An 18,514-nucleotide genomic window follows, 5' to 3' on the forward strand; every position below is an offset into this window, starting at 1 on the left:
TAGTAGGAGTGGGGGTGTATATTTAACGCATATGAATGAAAATATAGAATAAAATTGGTGGCGAAGGTGCAGATCAAGAGAAGGTGGAGGCCAGAGGGTCTTTGGATTGGAGCGAGTGTTGGACATTTTTGTGCCTCAATTTTACGTATGGGAGAGAAAGTGGACAGAGTCTCTTTGTCCTCTCAGCATTACGTGGTCTACGGAATGCCTTTTATCCTCATCCCCTTCAATTCCTTCCCCCCTCGTGCTTTGCCAACACTTTCTCAACCTCACTTAAGCTCAAAAACAAGTACGCAAATGCGTGAGAGAGAGAGAGATCTAAATTGATTTTATTATCAAAAGTAGTTTTGGAAAATGAATCCCATTAAAGTTTTGTATCAGAAAAAGACTTGTATCTGTCACCTAACAACTAGTTGTCTGATCATTTAATAAGGACACATTATCACTATTGTATCCATCACGTAACAACTAGTTTGTATGACTATTTAATATCAACACGTTAACACTATTAACATATGATTCCCTTCATATTACTGATATTATTGTTCGATGCTTCGAACACATTGTTTCCCTTCTTATGATGTGGTATCATGTTATTAATTGGTCGGCCTAACTAAGGGTCAAGATCAGAAGATGATTAAGTATGTTTTTTATTCGTATATACAAACAATATTAAGATAAGGGAAATTGTACTTGAGATATATGGTGTACGAGAGTGAATGCTCGTTACTTACTAATCTACAAATAATCCCTTTGCATTCCGTTTTAATTTGGGTTCGTTTGCCACGCACTTGAAGTGTTGGTGCTTGGGCATACCACATATATAGAGAAAAAAAAAGAGAGGGCAGGACTGGGAATATGAAATCGGCCTGGGAAGGTAGGTTTGGGGTGGTTAGGTTCGCGGGGGTTGTGGCCTTGATTTGGACAATAGTTGGGGGTGTCAGGGTGTGGCATGAATCCGGTGGGGAGGAGAGATGGATAGGTGAATGTTGGTGGTTTGGGGAGGTGGCCAAGGGCGGGTAGTGAGGAAGAGAGCAAGATAAAGGTGTAGATAAATAGATTTCGAGTAATAGAGATTAGGGCTAAAAATAGATGTGTGAATAGCATTATCCTTTCTTTATATATTTTGGCGGTTATATGCTTCGTTTAGAAGTGGTTTTTTTTTTTTTTTTGTACATCAATATTTTTACACTAAGGGGAGAGAGAGTTCGGCAAAACCACACAATGGGCAGCCAATTTGGTATCAAATTCGCCATCACGAGATTCAAACCTAAGATCTCTCACTTTCAAGTAAAGAGGAATAGAAGTGCTTTTAAAATCACTAAAAGCACTAAAAATCTTTTGGAACTAATTTTTAGTAGAAATGCAAATGAATTTTGGAAAAACGTTGCTTCTTGCAAAAAACACTTCAAGTGCTGTTGGAACCCAAAAATAATTTCACCAAATGAACTTTCAGTTATTTTAAAAACATTTCCAAGCAAAACTATATATTGGAGGAAGCAAATGAGGCATTGGGTATGAAATGCGTGTAAACTGTTGTCTTTTCTCTCGAAATGTAAGTTTTTCATTTTCCATTAGTTAATAGTTCCTTTGAATGGTACAGGTATCTCACCCTTTATGTAATCGAAACATGATTTCTGCTCGTCTAGATGCTGTTTTTGAGATTGCAGAATCTATGGGGTCTTCCAAAGCTCCTCGGAATATTGAACAGCAAGATGCGGAAGATTCTTTCGTGACAAGTTTGAACCCAGAGTTATATACTTTCTTCAGTTTTGACGACTTTTGGGACGATCACCTGATATTCAACGTGGGATAACAAGGATCTTTCATCGGACTGCCACTCCACCTGAGGTGATGCCGACTTCTTCTCCAACCTACAATTTGAATGGCTGTACGTTTGTAAATCATTAATTTTATATCGTCTGGGTCAAATTTGGTTGCATTTGGGGCCTGGTGCACCTATGTATTTGCCTTACCTAGCTTGTTCAGTTTCTCATCAAGTGGTATGCTCAGTTCATACAAACTATTTTATATGCTGGACAACAACTTCAACAACTTCAAATTGTAGAAGAGGGAAGCACAGAAAATTTGCAAGGAGATATAGTACGCTCTGAGCTGTTGAGGAAGTTGATATTGTCTGCTTCGTCATCCATTGTAGTTGGAAAAGCTGCAAAATTGTTATCTGCGCTCAACAAGGAAGCAGCTGACAGACAGGATCTATTAAACTTATCATCTCTGGTGGCCAATTTCCCGAGGTTTGTACTATGAGTTTCGCATTCTGAATTTGACATCTCTTTTTTATTCTAATTCTAGATTGTCAAATTATTTTATTTGGTTGCTAAAGCAAGGAAGGAGGTTCAATTGGCAAATGAGAAATTGGACTCTCTCGTCAGTTTGTACCGGAAACAGCTTGTAACGCGCAAGTGGAATTCCTGAGCGTGTCTGGAACAAGACACTTGATAGAGGTACCGAGTTAAAGTTCAGGTTGGAGGCAGTAGTAAGGAGCGGGGAAAGAAATAGGCATGACAAAAAGTGGTTGCTGAAATCACTGGCTACAGACCAAAAAAGCAACAAGAGCAAGATGCAATGCTGGAATCTCCCGAGTGCCTTCCTGCAGGATGGAGCTTGATTTTGGAGGAGATAGAGATGGTTCCGAGAAATTCTTTATGAATTTGAAAACCGCATTGTTTGATGACACAGTGACCCCGTGTTTGGATCCGATTTTACACTATCTGCATATGCAATCAAGGCCGTTGAGTGAGTATAGCTTCACACCGTCAGATGAAAAGTGGAGATAATTCATTTTGTTATTATTAGAGGATAATGTTATGGTGTTTTATCGTAATTATCTTTTAATAATAGTTTATTATGAAAGATGCGATATGTATTTTCAACTGGAAACGTGGCAACACAATTGAAGTTGATTTGGGTGTTTTGGCATGTGAAAATGTGGGTGGCGTCAGGTGGTTCAAATTGAATGTTGCCTATTTAGAGTATGGTAGGGATCAGGGGATGCATGCATGGGTAAAGATTATGAAGAAGCCTGGATAGGGTTGGATTTTGGTGTGATAACCCTAGGTTGTGATGATGACACAAGAAACCTACGTAGACTAGGCTTTTTGCATGGTGATGGAAGTAAAGGTTTCTGCTTGAGGTTTTTATTCAAACTAGGCTTTTTGCATGGTGATGGAAGTAACTAGGCTTTTTGCATGGTGATGAAAGTAAAGGTTTCTGCTTGAGGTTTTTATTTTTAATAAGATCAGAAGCCTAGGTAGGATAGGGTTTTTATTGTGGTGTGATAAAGCCTAGATAGGCTTTATTTTAGAAATCACGAAATTTGAAGGCCACGGATCAAATTTCAGCAAGTTAGAGTTGCAGTCAGACTCTACACAATTATCTAGACGTGCCAAGCAAGTACATCAATCTTATAAATACATATGCCATAGCAACATAAAAAGGACCTCTAATTCAACACACAACTGCCCTGCGCAAACTTCTCAAATATCTTGAGATTTTTTTTCTTTTTTTTTCTTTTTTTTTCCTCCAACACACCTTCAGTTTGGATAAACAACACTGTTGCCATAGAATAAGCCGTTCCCGAAGCACATTCAGTTTGCATAAATAGCACTGCGTCGAGGCCAACTAGTTATTTATCTAAGTCTCGGTCGAGAAGGATTTTCGAATCCTTATTGGCAGAGGTCATCTCATTAGCCTTTTTGGCGAAGTGAGGTATTACCAGGTTATTACATTCGGCACCCTGAGAGCCGAATTTGATATTGAACTTTGCAGAACTAGCAACATTGTCTTCAAGCTCTAAAACCCGAAGGCCGAGACGTGTTCCTTCCTCGGCCGCAATCACAAGATCAAGAAGTCAGCAACACGCTCAACGCAACATCAACAAATTTTACTCCTCGGCCGACGAGTTGGCACACCCTGCATCAACCGAAGGACGTAGTTAGCTCATTAGTTACTCGGCATGCGTGCCACGTAGACTTTGTAATTTTTAGAGTCAACACCCCGTAAAAAGCCTTCGATACTTGAAACGCGCAAGAAGCATTGCAAGAGAATATTTTCGTTCATTCTCGTTTGTTTCGCAGATAAATAGCCTTTCCCGGAAGTGATCTGGCATGTATACAGCAACAATAAGCGATCGGAGACGGATTTAGAAGGACGAAATTCATCAATTTTGTAGATGGTATTTTTATGAGGGAAGAGTTTTGTATTCCCGGTCTCCGTCTTTCTCCGTTTGTAATTTTATTTTGCACTTCTCATAAATGTATTTTTCTTTTAAATATAGAAAATTTGTAGAGCAAAATAAAGAAAATCCAAATTGGATCCAAAGAAGAGAAAAAAAAAAACACCTGAACCAACTATTGTCATAAATTCCATCATTAAAAAATCTTAGGTCATAAATAATAATCAGACCAAAAATGAAGTTAATTAGTGGAGTAATGCTAAGAATATTAAATTTTAGAAACTAAATAACATAGAAGTTAATGATTGAATTATTACTCAAACGCTAATAAACGTGTTCATTTTCTATTAATAACACATCGTTTAATTTGTAAATTTAATCTACAAATTTAATTTCGATTAAATGGTAATGACGTTTAAATATAAAAACCGTAATTGATAATCAAACGTACAACGACGTTGGCGTTGGAACGAGGCTAAGTATTCTGAGTTTGACTTGAACTCCTGCAGGTTGCGGTCTCTGCCGGCTGAGTCATACGAATGATGATATTATCTGAATTCTTTTTGTGAGAATTTTGGAAAATCTTTCAATTGCATTCGTTTATTGTATATTGTACGATCAATTTTTATTAAATATTATTTATATTTAATTTTAAATAAAAAAAATCTCACGATATACAATTATCGAATGCGATTTGAGAATTCTTAAGAGACATAGACACAGAGCTCGGGAGATGAGCACGTGCCCAGAAAATAAAGTAGATAGATTATAGATAGACAGACAGTTAGTTGTGTTCTGTCACTCTAGTAGGTAGGGCGGGAGAGGGGTAGCTGTAAAGTTAACAGGCCTGTTTTGGTAATTTGGACCGCAAAGAATCCTGCGTTCTTTTTTGGGAAATAATTAGAATTTAGAAACAACATCAGCACACAAAAAAATAAAAAGAGAAACATTTTTTCTGACAATTATTTGCAGGCGTGACCACCCAACACACCCCCACCAACACCCACCGAGACCAGATGACTGATAAACCCTCCTCAAGAACCAGAACTCTAATGTAATCTCTCTCCTCTTTCTCTCTCTCTCTGTCTCTGCATGTATCATCATATCATCTGCTGGTTGTTTTTTTGTTTCTGTGTGAGCTGTGAAGTGAATGGACTGAGATATGGATAGATCTGGTTGGTGCAATTAAGCATCAAAATTCTGGTCAAAATTGGATTTTTCAGCAGCCATGAATCCAAATTGTTCGAATTTGTAATTGGATATGGAAACTTCGAGATCTAGTAGTAAAGAAGGTTTGATCTCTTGATTTTGGTCATGGAAATTTTGTTTTCTGTATTAAATTATTAATTCAGCTGCAAATTGGATAAATGCGCCATTGAAATTAGCATTTCTGTGTTTTTTTTGGTAAAAAATAACTGGTCTTTGGCTAATTGTTTGTTGTTATTATTTATTTATTTATTTTCAGAAAAACAGGATTATTAAATCAATCGAAACCTAGTATTTCTGATTAATCCCCAGTCAGCCAACAAATATGTGTTCTTCAGTTTGCAATCTGCATGATGCTGTAAAGTATGTGTGCTCTGTTATATCTGTTATTTCATCCTTTGCTCTTTCGTTTCGACAGTTATCTGTGTCTAACTTTGCCATTTGTGACTGTGAGACTCCGATACAAGTCCTCAAAGCGACTGTTTAATTCGAGCGTTATTTTCTTTAGAAATCGCAGGCCTTGAATTGTAAATGTCCGGCTGCCGTTTGTTTTGGTGAATTGTAGATTTGGAGTACTGATTTCGTTTGCGTGTTTATGTAGAAATTGTGATGGAGTAAGGCTGTTTGGAGGTGGTTGGGAAGCTGGTGAAATGGAAGACGGTGGCTTCCCTGTGAGAAAATGGGAGGACCTGAATATTGACATACTGGTGAGGATTTTTCAGTCTTTCGACATCTTTGAGTTAACGTCGGGCATTGCTCACGTTTGTAGTGCGTGGCGCTTGGCTTGCTGTGATCCTTTGCTGTGGAAAAAGCTTGATTTGTCGATGTTGAAATCGAATTTCATCAAAATACCATTGGAGCCTTATGTCTATGTGGATGGCCGCTCCGATAAGACATTGACTCGTATTTTGAAGACTTCATTGAGTCTCAGCAAGGGAAACATAATGACATTGGTTTTCCATTTCAACTTATTTGTGAGCGATGATCAGTTGACGTATACTGCTGAAAGGTAACTCATTAAACTTGCATCTCAATGTTTATTTTACCTTTTCCAATTATGATTGTAGTTTATAACTTTAATCCCACCTTCCGTTAATGTTTGCATATCTGCGTTTACATTCCATAGCTATAGAAGTAATCTCGTGTGTCGCGTATAAAAGCGTTAATTCATTTAACATTTACAATTTACCATATACTATATTTCATTTGGAAGCGTTTATTAACTCACTTTTTCCGCAAAACAATTCTTTCTTAGTATCTTTCTAATTCAAAAGATATGTTAGCAAACTCTATATCTTTTACGTTATAGGTTCTATCTCCGCAATTAAAACTTTGTTCGAATTTAGTTCACTTCAGGACATATGCATCGATTGAAAACTTTATTGTAATTAGCACAAATAATATTAAATTTTGGGTATTGGAGTTCTGGCTTCCTTTCTTGTTCTTCAGATAGTATGCTTTTGTAGTGCAAGCTGTGATTTATGAGTGATTCACCCGAAAGTTTATATGCTAGCGTAATGTCAAATGTTGGAAGTGGGAATATGAGGTGGTTTCTTTTAATCACAGGTGCCCACAGCTGAAGCGACTGGTTATGCCGGCTTGGAACAGAATAAAAAAGACTGGAATCTGCAAGGCCATTCGCTGCTGGAAAGAGCTTGAATCGCTAACAATGCCTAGCATAGCGAATCCCCCGTACCTCTTGGAAGAGATAAAAAGGAACTGCAAAAATTTCAGTGAACTGAAGATCATGGGTCCTTGTGATATTTTCTTTGCTTCAACACTAGTTGAACATCTTCCAAAACTGAAGGTGCTAAGCCTCCGGTGCTCGACGCTCTTAAAGGATGTTTTGATCATGATCTTGGATCGCCTAGAACACCTAGAAGTTCTCAACATCTCACACTGCCTTCTAATCGAAACCCCTCCGCCTCCTGCAACTAGGAGACTTGTCAGACAACTCGATCCGCTTATTCTCGAGAAGGCCTCTCGGTTGCAAAGATTTTTAACATGCATGCAGGACTCTTGCGTGATGTGCCAAAGGACCAAAAACGACGAGGGAATCATGAGGTGGTATAAGTACGAAGAAGGGCTATGGAAAGAAGATGAGGTGAGCTCCCTAGCTTGTTGATTACAGCAAGAGAATGTGACTGTAACTTTTAGTGTGGATTAGAAACTATAGCTCGCTTTTGTAATCTTTGATGACTGTATTGCCTTGTGAACGAATAAAACTCCGTCTCCTCTTCATCGACACATTAGACTACCTGATGAGAGGTTTTCTTTTCGTTCTAATTAATGTGTTAATACTGTACATAATGTGATTACTGTAATTAATACTTTACATAAGACTACCTGATGACGAGGTTTTCTCTCCGACTCTTTTCTATCTCTATTTGGGAGGACTTGGTTCCAATTTTGGGCAACCAAGGGCCGGAAAATGACGGTGTGGGCGTGGCGGGTCGGCAATCTGAGCCAGCACCCATCGGAGAATGCAGAGAGTTGAAGGATCCGGATGGAAGGAATCCGGAGAGAATCTGGACCCATACAACTCCAGTATTGTATGCTGTAATTTCTTGCTTCCAAAACCGAGGATTCACATTATATTACTTTTTTTCTTTCCTTCTAATTCACATTAACAATTTAATCGTCTGATTAATAAAAACTTTTAAGACGTAAGCTTGGCTTGATATGATCAAGAAACGAAGAAGATTTCTTGAAGAAACAATGGAATGCGATGACTCGCCTATGACTTTGGGAAGATGGGAAGACCTCAATGCTGACATATTGTTGAAGATTTTTGAGTGCTTTGCCAACATCTCTGATTCATCTTCCGCCATCAGAAAGGTTAGCGGTAGCGCCGTTTGCAAGGAGTGGCGTTCGACGCTGTGTGATCCTCGGCTTTGGAACAAGCTTGATTTTTCGACGATGAAATCGCATTTCATCAAAACCCCAGATAAACCTTACGTTTATGTTTGCAGCCGGTCCGAGATGACACCGACTCGTGTTTTGAAGATTTCTCTGAGTCTCAGCAAGATTTATAACATGCATGCACATGCGGGACAACAATTCGTCGTGCATCATGTGCATGAGGAACAGAAACGACCACGGGTTCATGAGGTGGCGGTACGCATGAAGAAGGGTTAGTGGCTGGAGCCAGAGTTGTGGTCCTAACACGCTCTCCTTATCTTATAAAACTTCAGGATATCGTGCTTCAACCAATTTTTGTTTGGATCTGAAATGGTACCTTCCTCGTTATTATCATATAGAATATTGTCGAGTATGAATATGATGGATTTCTAATTAATCAGTGACGGAGCTACTTGAGGACTAGGAGAGGCCGCGGCCTATCCTGAAGCTTCTTCACTTTCAGTTTCTATTTGTGTGTTTTTAGTTGAATACTGTGTATTCTTTGACTTATGCTAAATTCAGAATATACAAAAATATCATACATTAATAATTTTGGTCCATCTTCTCTATCTTCGTTTTCTATTTTTCTACTTTTAATATTGAAGAGTTAATTATAACTTTTTTTTTTTTTATACAAGTGATATTGTCACATCCCAACCCTCAAGCTCCAGTGATATTGTCCGCTTTGGCATTCCCTGCCCGAAGACAGAGCTACCGCACGGTTTTGTTTCTGTGGACCGGTACTCAGCCGTAGCCAGCGCCTGCCCTCCCCTCAGGGAGTCCACAAAAGGCCTCATTGAAACTTAAGGTTGGCAATGGATATATAAGGCCCAAAGACCACGCCCTCACGGGCGATGTGGGATACTACAATCCACCCCCCTTAGGGAGCCCGACGTCCTCGTCGGCACACCACGACCGTGAGTCTGGCTCTGATACCAAATTGTCACATCCCAACCCTCAAGCTCCAGTGATATTGTCCGCTTTGGCATTCCCTGCCCGAAGACAGAGCTACCGCACGGTTTTGTTTCTGTGGACCGGTACTCAGCCGTAGCCAGCGCCTGCCCTCCCCTCAGGGAGTCCACAAAAGGCCTCATTGAAACTTAAGGTTGGCAATGGATATATAAGGCCCAAAGACCACGCCCTCACGGGCGATGTGGGATACTACAATCCACCCCCCTTAGGGAGCCCGACGTCCTCGTCGGCACACCACGACCGTGAGTCTGGCTCTGATACCAAATTGTCACATCCCAACCCTCAAGCTCCAGTGATATTGTCCGCTTTGGCATTCCCTGCCCGAAGACAGAGCTACCGCACGGTTTTGTTTCTGTGGACCGGTACTCAGCCGTAGCCAGCGCCTGCCCTCCCCTCAGGGAGTCCACAAAAGGCCTCATTGAAACTTAAGGTTGGCAATGGATATATAAGGCCCAAAGACCACGCCCTCACGGGCGATGTGGGATACTACAATCCACCCCAATTGTCACATCCCAACCCTCAAGCTCCAGTGATATTGTTCGCTTTGGCATTCCCTGCCCGAAGACAGAGCTACCGCACGGTTTTGTTTCTGTGGACCGGTACTCAGCCGTAGCCAGCGCCTGCCCTCCCCTCAGGGAGTCCACAAAAGGCCTCATTGAAACTTAAGGTTGGCAATGGATATATAAGGCCCAAAGACCACGCCCTCACGGGCGATGTGGGATACTACAATCCACCCCCCTTAGGGAGCCCGACGTCCTCGTCGGCACACCACGACCGTGAGTCTGGCTCTGATACCAAACTGACACACCCCGACCCAGAAAGTCCACTTGGACCCTGAATCGAACTGTGCTGGCTTCGTCACCTTCCAGGTGTCGGCCAGCACAGTTCGATTCAGGGTCCAAGTGGACTTTCTGGGTCGGGGTGTGTCAGATATTAATTGAGAGAAATATTTTTTGTTATTTTGATTTTAAATGTGATAATGGTATCACTTTTTTTTTATTTTTAAATTCGATTTTCCGCTTCATTTTATTTTTAATTGAATTGATATATACTTTTGTATCTCTGTGAATTATCCATGTGACACATCCATCTATTAGGTTGACAAAAAGAATTCTAAATACGAATTTTTACACCATTTACCAATTTGTTATTCAAGTCGTCAATTTAGCATTTATATTTTGGACGTACCATTCACTTGGTTAATTTCTCTTGCGTGAATGTGAATCAATAGACAGCATAATGAACAACAAAAAAAGTAAGAACTTTATATGGAGGTAAATTAGAATTTAGAAGTAAGTTACTAAAAAAAAAAAAATTAAAATAAGAGTAAATTGCAGCAATGGTCCCTCAATTTTAATTAAATTAGAGCAATTGTCCCTTAACTATAAATTCATTACCATTAATCGTTCAACTCATCAAAATGTGTAGCTATGATCATTTTCGTCAACTTCGTAAGAATTTTGTCAAAATGAGTTATGTTGGAAGGACCATTGCTACAATTGGGGTCCCTTAATTCATCAAAACGTGTAGCTATGATCTTTTTCGTCATCTTCGTCAGAATTTTGTCAAAATGAGTTATATTAGAATGACCATTGCTACAATTAGGTTAAAGTTAAGGGACAATTTCTCTAATTTGGTTAAAGTTGAGGGACAATTTCTCATGTTGGATTAAAGTTGAGGGACCAATGGTAATGAATTTTTAGTTGAGGGACTGCACATTTTGATGAGTTGAGGGATCAATAGTAATGAATTTTTAGTTGATGAACTATTTCTCTAATTGAGTTAAAGTTAAGGAACCACTTCTACAATTTACTCTTAAAATAAAACAGAAAAACAGAAGAAATAAAAAAGAAAATGAGAGTTGGTGGGAGTGGTTGTGGGACCAGTGGTACGAATTAACCAAACTAAACTAATAAACAACGTTACCTCACCGGCCCCATCTGACTCCGAGTCGATAAAAAGTCCATCGCCTTTTCAGTCTCTCTCTCTCATCCCACTTTCTCTCTCTCTCTAAAATCCCAAAAATGGCTCTGCAACTGTGGGAAACACTGAAAGAGGCGATCGTGGCCTACACAGGCCTCTCTCCGACGACCTTCTTCACTATGCTAGCTCTCCTTGTGGCCATCTATCATGTGGCGTCGGGGTTGTTTGGGTCGTCCGACAACCACCAGCGGGCTAGGAGCTCGGAGGAGGAGATGCAGCCTCTGACGCCTCCCGTCCAGCTCGGCGAGATCACCGAAGAAGAATTGAAGCAGTACGACGGCTCTGATTCCAACAAGCCTCTGCTCATGGCTATCAAGGGTCAGATCTATGACGTGTCCCAGAGCAGGTACTATTTGGGTTTTTGTTAATTAATTTATTAATTTTTATTTGGGGTTTTAGTTTTTGGATTCCGGGTTTTTAATATTCATGTTTAAAGGTTAAATCTTTGCATGTATTTTTGTGGTCAACGGTACCTATGAATTTGTGCTAATTAGCTCCTGGATTGTTAATTGTACATGCTATTAATCCCATCAGCTACTGAATATCTGGTAATTTTAGCTTCTGGGTTTGTTATCCATGGACACTTGGTTCACTTAGAAGTTCAAAACATTGGACATCTGGAATTTTGCGTTTGTAATAATATAATTGCAGCTTCTAAGATCATGGAAATTCTGTAGAGTTAGACCAACAAATTGTGTAATCAATGGATTGAAGTTTTATGTGGCCTGGTAGTTACTATCCGTGTAATGTTCTTCGGTTGAAGTTCGAATTTAAGATATCAGTCATCTCCATATGCTAGCAGCATCCAGCTGCTAGCATGCATATGTTGAATCTTACGATCGTATCGTAGTATTAACAATGTGATTTTCAGTACTTACAATTTACAATGGGTTTGATTGATCAAAAGTAATATCTTCCAAGCTCGTCGTTTATTTTCAAGGAGTGTTGGCTTAAGGGATGAAGGGTTTGGGATTGTTTCTTATCCTAAATTTTTACATTTTCCAACTCTTTCTGTACCTGCTTTCGTTTTGAAGCTTGTTTTTGCAGAGTTGTATTCGTAGTTTCTAAAAGTGTGAACAAGTGGGTAATGGGAACCAACCTCACAAAGTTCCTCTTGCGGGCAAAAAACAAGCTTCTTCCAAAACAACTTGTCTAGTGAGATCAGATGGCTTTGATATAAATGTAGATTACAGTTTTTCGCTCTTGCTTAATCATCCATGTCATTTTAAGTGATGTGAAACAAATAGTTCCATAGCTACAAGTATTACTTGGCCTGTTCTGCCTTCTTTCCATGGATCTGAATTTGTTTAATATTGAACCATCTTTGCAGGATGTTTTATGGACCTGGTGGGCCTTATGCACTGTTCGCAGGGAAAGATGCTAGCAGAGCTCTTGCAAAAATGTCGTTTGAAGACAAAGATCTGACTGGTGATATCTCTGGTCTTGGTCCATTCGAACTCGAGGCCTTGCAGGACTGGGAATACAAGTTCATGAGCAAGTATGTCAAGGTCGGATCTATTAAGAGCACCGCTCCTGCAACTGAAGGAGAATCCACTGGTGAAACTGCTAAAGCCGTCGATCAAGATGCTGCTAAGCCTGCTGAAGATATTCCATCTGATAGTCCAGCTGTTAAATCCGAGGAAACGTCATCTAGTGCTGAAGCTAAGCAAGAGTAATTGCAAATCCGAAACCGTTTCTCTGGAGGTACTAAAGATGTTGGGGTCTGGCTGGTGCATGTTTGGTGAATCTTATGCACACACATAAGTTACTACTTTCATAGCCTAGGATAATCCTGTTATAATCAGATTTTCGTGATTGCTTAGTTTGTGGTGTAATAAATCAGCAATGTTCGACTTCTGTGAGTACTTTGTGCGGTTAAGGAATTATATACAGATGATTCGTACATGCGGAACACGCTTTTTGGGTCCGTAACAATTTCTTTTTCCATCACATAGGCTGCTATTTTTCTGCCTTTCTGCCCCAATACTTTCGCTGGGGGAAGATGGAGGGAAACTTGTGCGTGTGTGTGGGTGGGGTTGCTCAAGCACGTCATCCGTAGGGCATTTCTCATAAAAGCATGGAAACTCATTATATTCTGACGTAGGACATTTCTCATAAAAGCATGGAAACTCATTATATTCTGGTTCTTCCGACCCTAGCGGTGTTTTCGTTGAACAGATTTTTTAGTCAGGTAGTTTTGCCGAATATCTCGAGACATAGGCCTGTCTTCCGGAGGAATTTGGCTGCCCGCATTTCACATCATAACAAGTAAATTGAGATGAAATTAGATGCTTAAACTTTCAGAACATCTCCAACATGGGCAGTCCCTTCACAATGCTACATAATTGTAAACAATCAAAGACTTTCAATCAAAGATTGTTGGTTGTCACTCTAGCACCTTGTCCTTTTGAGGACAGCTTCTTTCTCCTCTACAACTCGAACGTACAACGCATTACCTACCGGCACGACAAGCAACCATATGCACATTATCTTCTTCTCAGGGTCCCGTCTTTCGCATCCCTCCGGAACATAGAGTCTAATCACGATTAGATATGGATTTCGACGTCCTAAGGGACGAGAAACATGTTATGCGCCTATTGTTTTGAAGTTCCCTACTTTTCGTGGCACTCGAAAATCAGTGTCCCCGTTGGAGCAGCCATAAGCCACTTCAATCAAAAATTTGTCTTCTTGATCTTCAATCTGAGGACAGATTTGTTCATATTTTTCGTTGTGCAGGCCTTTTCTTTCTAGCTCTGAATGGACTTCAAATTCGTATTCTCTTTTCCACTGAAAACTAAATATTACCAATTCAGGATAGTAGTCGAAACTTAAAGTTATTATTCATGTTGTATGATTCCAGGATCGTAGTTCTTTTATTTATTGGAACAGTATCCTATCTGAATCCTATTTATTCGATCAGTTCATACTATTTGATCATCAATCATTGTGCAATTAGAAATTATTTTAAATTTTTTGTTTAAAATCAAACACAAATAATACATAACGAAAACTGACCACACAATGTACGATGAACTTCTAAAATAAATTGATCTATAAGATTCTCACAAAGAAGATCCGGTGAGAACTTGTTCCTTATTTATTGGGAAAGGGATCTTCTCCGGATCCCGTCCACCAAATCCACCAATTCGGATCTTTAAAATTTGATTCAACAGTTAAAATTATTATAATTTTTAAATAAAACCCCTGTTTTTAGTTATTATATTAAATTTTAAGACTCCGAATTAATAAATTTTATGAATTTTATCCGAAAAGGGTCCCTTTCATATTTATTGGACCACATTTTACCTTTCACTGTCTACTGCCGGCAGTTGAATTTCTGGCCATTGACATATCTTTTCACTGGTACTGTATGTAAAATGGTGTACTATTGATTAAATGCCGTCGTCCTTTAGCTACCTCAATTTTATGACTTGCCTTCGTAACAAGAGAGTATAATTCTTTCCCCTTTTATTTTCATTCTCTTTTCTCCTCTCATTTTTTGTGTTCTTGTTTCTGTAAAAAAAAAATTAATATAAGATATTGACGTGATTAAATCGTAACGGTTCAAATAGGAAAAGATAGAAAGAGAAATTAAAAGGGGAGATAATCTTCTTCCTAACAAGAGAATCTTAGACGTCAGCAGTTCCATGTTTCTTTCATCACTTGAGACACATATATAAACAGTGATAGTGCAGATTTTGTTTCATCGGCTAGCTTGCTTCTATCAAAGAGTAAATTATAGTAATTGTCCTTCAATTTTAATCAAATTCGAGCAATAGTCCTTCAACTAAAAATCCATTACCATTGGTCCCTCAATTTATCAAAATATGTAGCTACAGTCATTTTCATCAATTTTGTCAAAATTTTGTCAAAATAAATTATGTTGGAATGATCATTTATACAATCAGAATCTCTTAACTCATCAAAGTGTGTAATTATCGTCCTTTTTGTCAACTAAGTCAAAATTTTTGTCAAAACGAGTTATGTTGGAAGGACCATTACTACAATTTGGTTAAAGTTAAGAAACTATTTCTCCAGTTGAATTAAAGTTGAGAGACCAATGGTAATGCATTTTTAGTTGAGGGACCATAGCTGCACGTTTTGATGAGTTGAGAGACCAATGCTAATGGATTTTTAGTTGAGGGACTATTGCTCCAATTGAGTTAAAGTTAAAGGATCATATCTACAATTTACTCTCTATCAAGTGCTTAGAGCATCTTAAATAGATATAGCAAAAAAATAATTATCAAATATTAATTTGATGATTAACGTGGTATGTTAGATTTTTTTTTTTTCCTCTGACTCTTCTTTTTTGTTATAATAATATTTGTATGGCTCATTTTTAAAATAAATTATTTGAAATAAAATTTTTAGTTTTATTATTGGTATATTAATGGGTCTCACATAATAAAAAATTTTTTTTTTAAAAAAATATTGATAGCACATTTTCTCATATGTCAAATTTGTTAGCAAAATATTCGTATGTCAATCCACGGAGAATTGATATATCAATTGAAGCTTCTTCCTACCTTCAAATTTAATTGCAAGACATTCCATTTGGAATTTAATATCTCATTTGAGATTGTCTTAGTTTCTTATTTAATGTGTTGCCCTTTCTTAGTAGATATATATATATATATATATATATATATATATATATATAATTAGAAAATGAGTGTTCTTGCATTAACATACATATATATATATGTGTGTGTGTGTGTGTGTATCTATAATATATATATATATATATATATATATATTTACATGACTGATTGATTGTTAGTTTTGGCTTCTATCTGACCAGTGGTTGCTTCATCATGTCCTTCCAAATAAAAATATAAATTGGGAAAAAAAAATAATTCATAAGGATGCCTGATCCTTCCTTATAAATAAAATCTTTGAGTTCAAACCTTCTAGCTCAAGTTTTTTAGTCATGAGAATTCATAAACTCTCTCCTATCATTTTGTTCCTTGTTGTAATTATTGCACTGGTTCATGTTTCGAGTTGCCGGCGCATCACTTGGTCCTGGCATGGCAGCGAAGATCCGGAACCAAGACTAAGAGCCAAGTTTTCGTCTCTCTTTGCGCGGCGCCTTGGTGCCGGTTCTCATTCTTCTGCAGGATTTGGATACAAGAAGATGAACGGAATAAACGTTGTTGCGCACAAAGCAGTCCCCGGTGGACCAAATCCACTTCACAACTGAGCCAATTGTATCTCACAAATCATACACTCGGTTCTTGGAAAGAACAAGTAGGAAAAGGTCGAAAATCTGCTTCCCTGCTCGAGATTTTGAAGAAATTTTCTTTTCTCTTCAGTTCTTTCATTGAACCGAGCGATTAGCAGTTGAATTTGTTGCGTAATCGTGTCATAATTTTGTAAATCGAAGATGTAAAGTAGTTGATACCTTTTTCGAATATCCAGTGATTTTGTTTGCATCATACTCAATGCATGTATAGATCAGAAATCAAGCTGAGTACATCCAGTGTTTAGTTTGCACAACATGATGATCTTCGGAACTAATCAACGCGACCACTCTGGTGAATCACTACGTACTCAATTTTTGGATGATCGTCCGATTATGCGCTATAGAAATAGATTGGAAAACAATGAATGAATGAATGAGTCTCAAACCTTCGAATGCAGGTAAAATCAAAGTTGAAAGTCACCTCATTGCCGAAGTTCTTAGTCCTTGTGTTGTGCACGTGTTAAGTTTGAAAATTCGTCACACATGAAGGGGCGTGCTGAGAATGAATCTCACATTAATGAGAGGAGGGACTTTGCATGAGCTTATAAGAGGTTGAGCTACTCTCCATCTGGGCTGGCCCAGGCTCAGTGTGGACAGGACGACCATCAGGGGCACCAAAATTATTTCGGGTGTTATATTCATATATAATTGCATAAGAGTATAAATTATAAAATTTGGTTAAGTGACTCAGAAATTTAATTAGAACTAGTGGTTTATGTTGTTTAAAATTAAGAAGTAGGTCCCGGGTTCAAATCTCTATGTGTTTATTTATTTTCTAATTTTTATGAATTTCTTTTTATAAGGGTATAAATTTATAAAATTTAGCCGAATAATTAAGAAGTTTAACTAGAAGTGGTGGTTCATGATGTTTAAATAAACTTGGAGGTCTTGGTTCAAAACTTTATGTGTGGTTTATTAGTTTTTATTTTTTATAAATTTCTTTTCATAAGAGTATAAATTTTAAAAATTTTGGAATTTCTTTTTGTAAGAGTATAAATTTTCTAAATTATGGTTAAATGATTAAGAAGTTTAATCAAAAGCAATGGTTTCTACATTTAAAATTAACGAAAGGTCTTAAGTTTGAAATGCTACGTGTGTTTTTTTATTCTTTCCAATTTTTACCAATTTTTATTTGCTTGTTAATTTATTTTTAATGGCTAGCTAGTAACTATGTGGGTTGTAATTTTTAGACATTGATTTCAATTCAAGTTTAACATTCAATAAAGAGTAATGCGTATACCAAATTTGCAAACCATATGACGTGTCACTAATAAGAAATAAGCACGTTATTCAACACTCAAGTAATAATTCAATCATCAATAATCCCATAATTCAATTTACAAAGTTCCGTATTCCCAGCATTAGCCTTCAAGAAATTAATGGATGCATGTCTCATTTATTGTCTATATATATCAACTAAAGATTTGAAAATATAATTATTTTTTTAGTCCCATACTGATAAGGTTAGTAAATAAGAAAAAACACCTCACAAGTTATATAAAAACACTCTAAAAGTTTAGATAAAAGGAAAACAAAACTCATCATTTATCTATTTGTTCCCTTCTCTCAATATAAAATAAATTAGTTTTTTTCGTGTCTAAGTTATAGAGTTTGAAGCACATTCTAAAGTATAATTTTATCAAAGTCTTACGTGTGAAAACAAGTAATTTTCTTATATGAAGTTAGGGCACATTTTTGGAGTCGTCCCGGGCCTTAAAAGTCTCAAGACCAACCTTGCTCCTTATATTGCTAATTGATTTTATGATAGAACCTCAATTTCTTCAAGAAAATCCATCACAAGACTTTTATCGACAGATACACTTTCGCCATCAAATTACATGATCAATTTTCTTCCCACAAGTTTGGTAAAGATTCCGAACTTCATACCACCGGCCTCATAATTTCAAACCACTCCTTTTTTTTCTTGGTCAATCCATGCAAGTATTCATGCACCCTGAATAATGCCACTGTGTTTAGTCGACTGCACATGTTGATTAAGAAAATGTATTAGA

The 18,514-nt window shown here is 37.8% G+C and overlaps 3 protein-coding genes across 5 annotated transcripts; all 3 read left to right on the forward strand.

The window, feature by feature from the left end:
• Positions 1 to 5,126: 5,126 nt before the first annotated feature.
• LOC137720728 (F-box/LRR-repeat protein At3g48880-like) lies at positions 5,127 to 7,768 on the forward strand. 3 transcript variants are annotated; one of them, XM_068459839.1, is made up of 4 exons: positions 5,127 to 5,249; positions 5,661 to 5,764; positions 6,003 to 6,410; positions 6,968 to 7,768. In XM_068459839.1, the coding sequence occupies exons 2-4, from the start codon at positions 5,727 to 5,729 to the stop codon at positions 7,524 to 7,526; spliced, it is 1,005 nt and encodes a 334-aa protein (XP_068315940.1). In that variant the 5' UTR covers positions 5,127 to 5,249; positions 5,661 to 5,726; the 3' UTR covers positions 7,527 to 7,768. The 3 variants fall into 3 exon arrangements, with proteins under 3 accessions (XP_068315940.1, XP_068315939.1, XP_068315941.1); XM_068459838.1 differs by lacking the exon at positions 5,661 to 5,764 and having other exon boundaries at positions 5,132 to 5,249; XM_068459840.1 differs by lacking the exons at positions 5,127 to 5,249; positions 5,661 to 5,764 and adding an exon at positions 5,258 to 5,487.
• A 351-nt stretch (positions 7,769 to 8,119) lies between these two features.
• LOC137721110 (F-box/LRR-repeat protein At3g48880-like) lies at positions 8,120 to 8,539 on the forward strand. Its single transcript, XM_068460222.1, has one exon. The coding sequence runs from the start codon at positions 8,120 to 8,122 to the stop codon at positions 8,537 to 8,539; it is 420 nt and encodes a 139-aa protein (XP_068316323.1).
• A 2,683-nt stretch (positions 8,540 to 11,222) lies between these two features.
• On the forward strand, positions 11,223 to 13,162 carry LOC137720084 (membrane steroid-binding protein 1-like). The gene is made up of 2 exons (XM_068459094.1): positions 11,223 to 11,603; positions 12,588 to 13,162. The coding sequence occupies exons 1-2, from the start codon at positions 11,299 to 11,301 to the stop codon at positions 12,931 to 12,933; spliced, it is 651 nt and encodes a 216-aa protein (XP_068315195.1). The 5' UTR covers positions 11,223 to 11,298; the 3' UTR covers positions 12,934 to 13,162.
• The last annotated feature ends 5,352 nt before the right edge of the window (positions 13,163 to 18,514 follow it).

Source organism: Pyrus communis, chromosome 16 (genome assembly GCF_963583255.1).
Source record: "Pyrus communis chromosome 16, drPyrComm1.1, whole genome shotgun sequence".
NCBI classification, from domain to species: Eukaryota; Viridiplantae; Streptophyta; class Magnoliopsida; order Rosales; family Rosaceae; genus Pyrus; species Pyrus communis.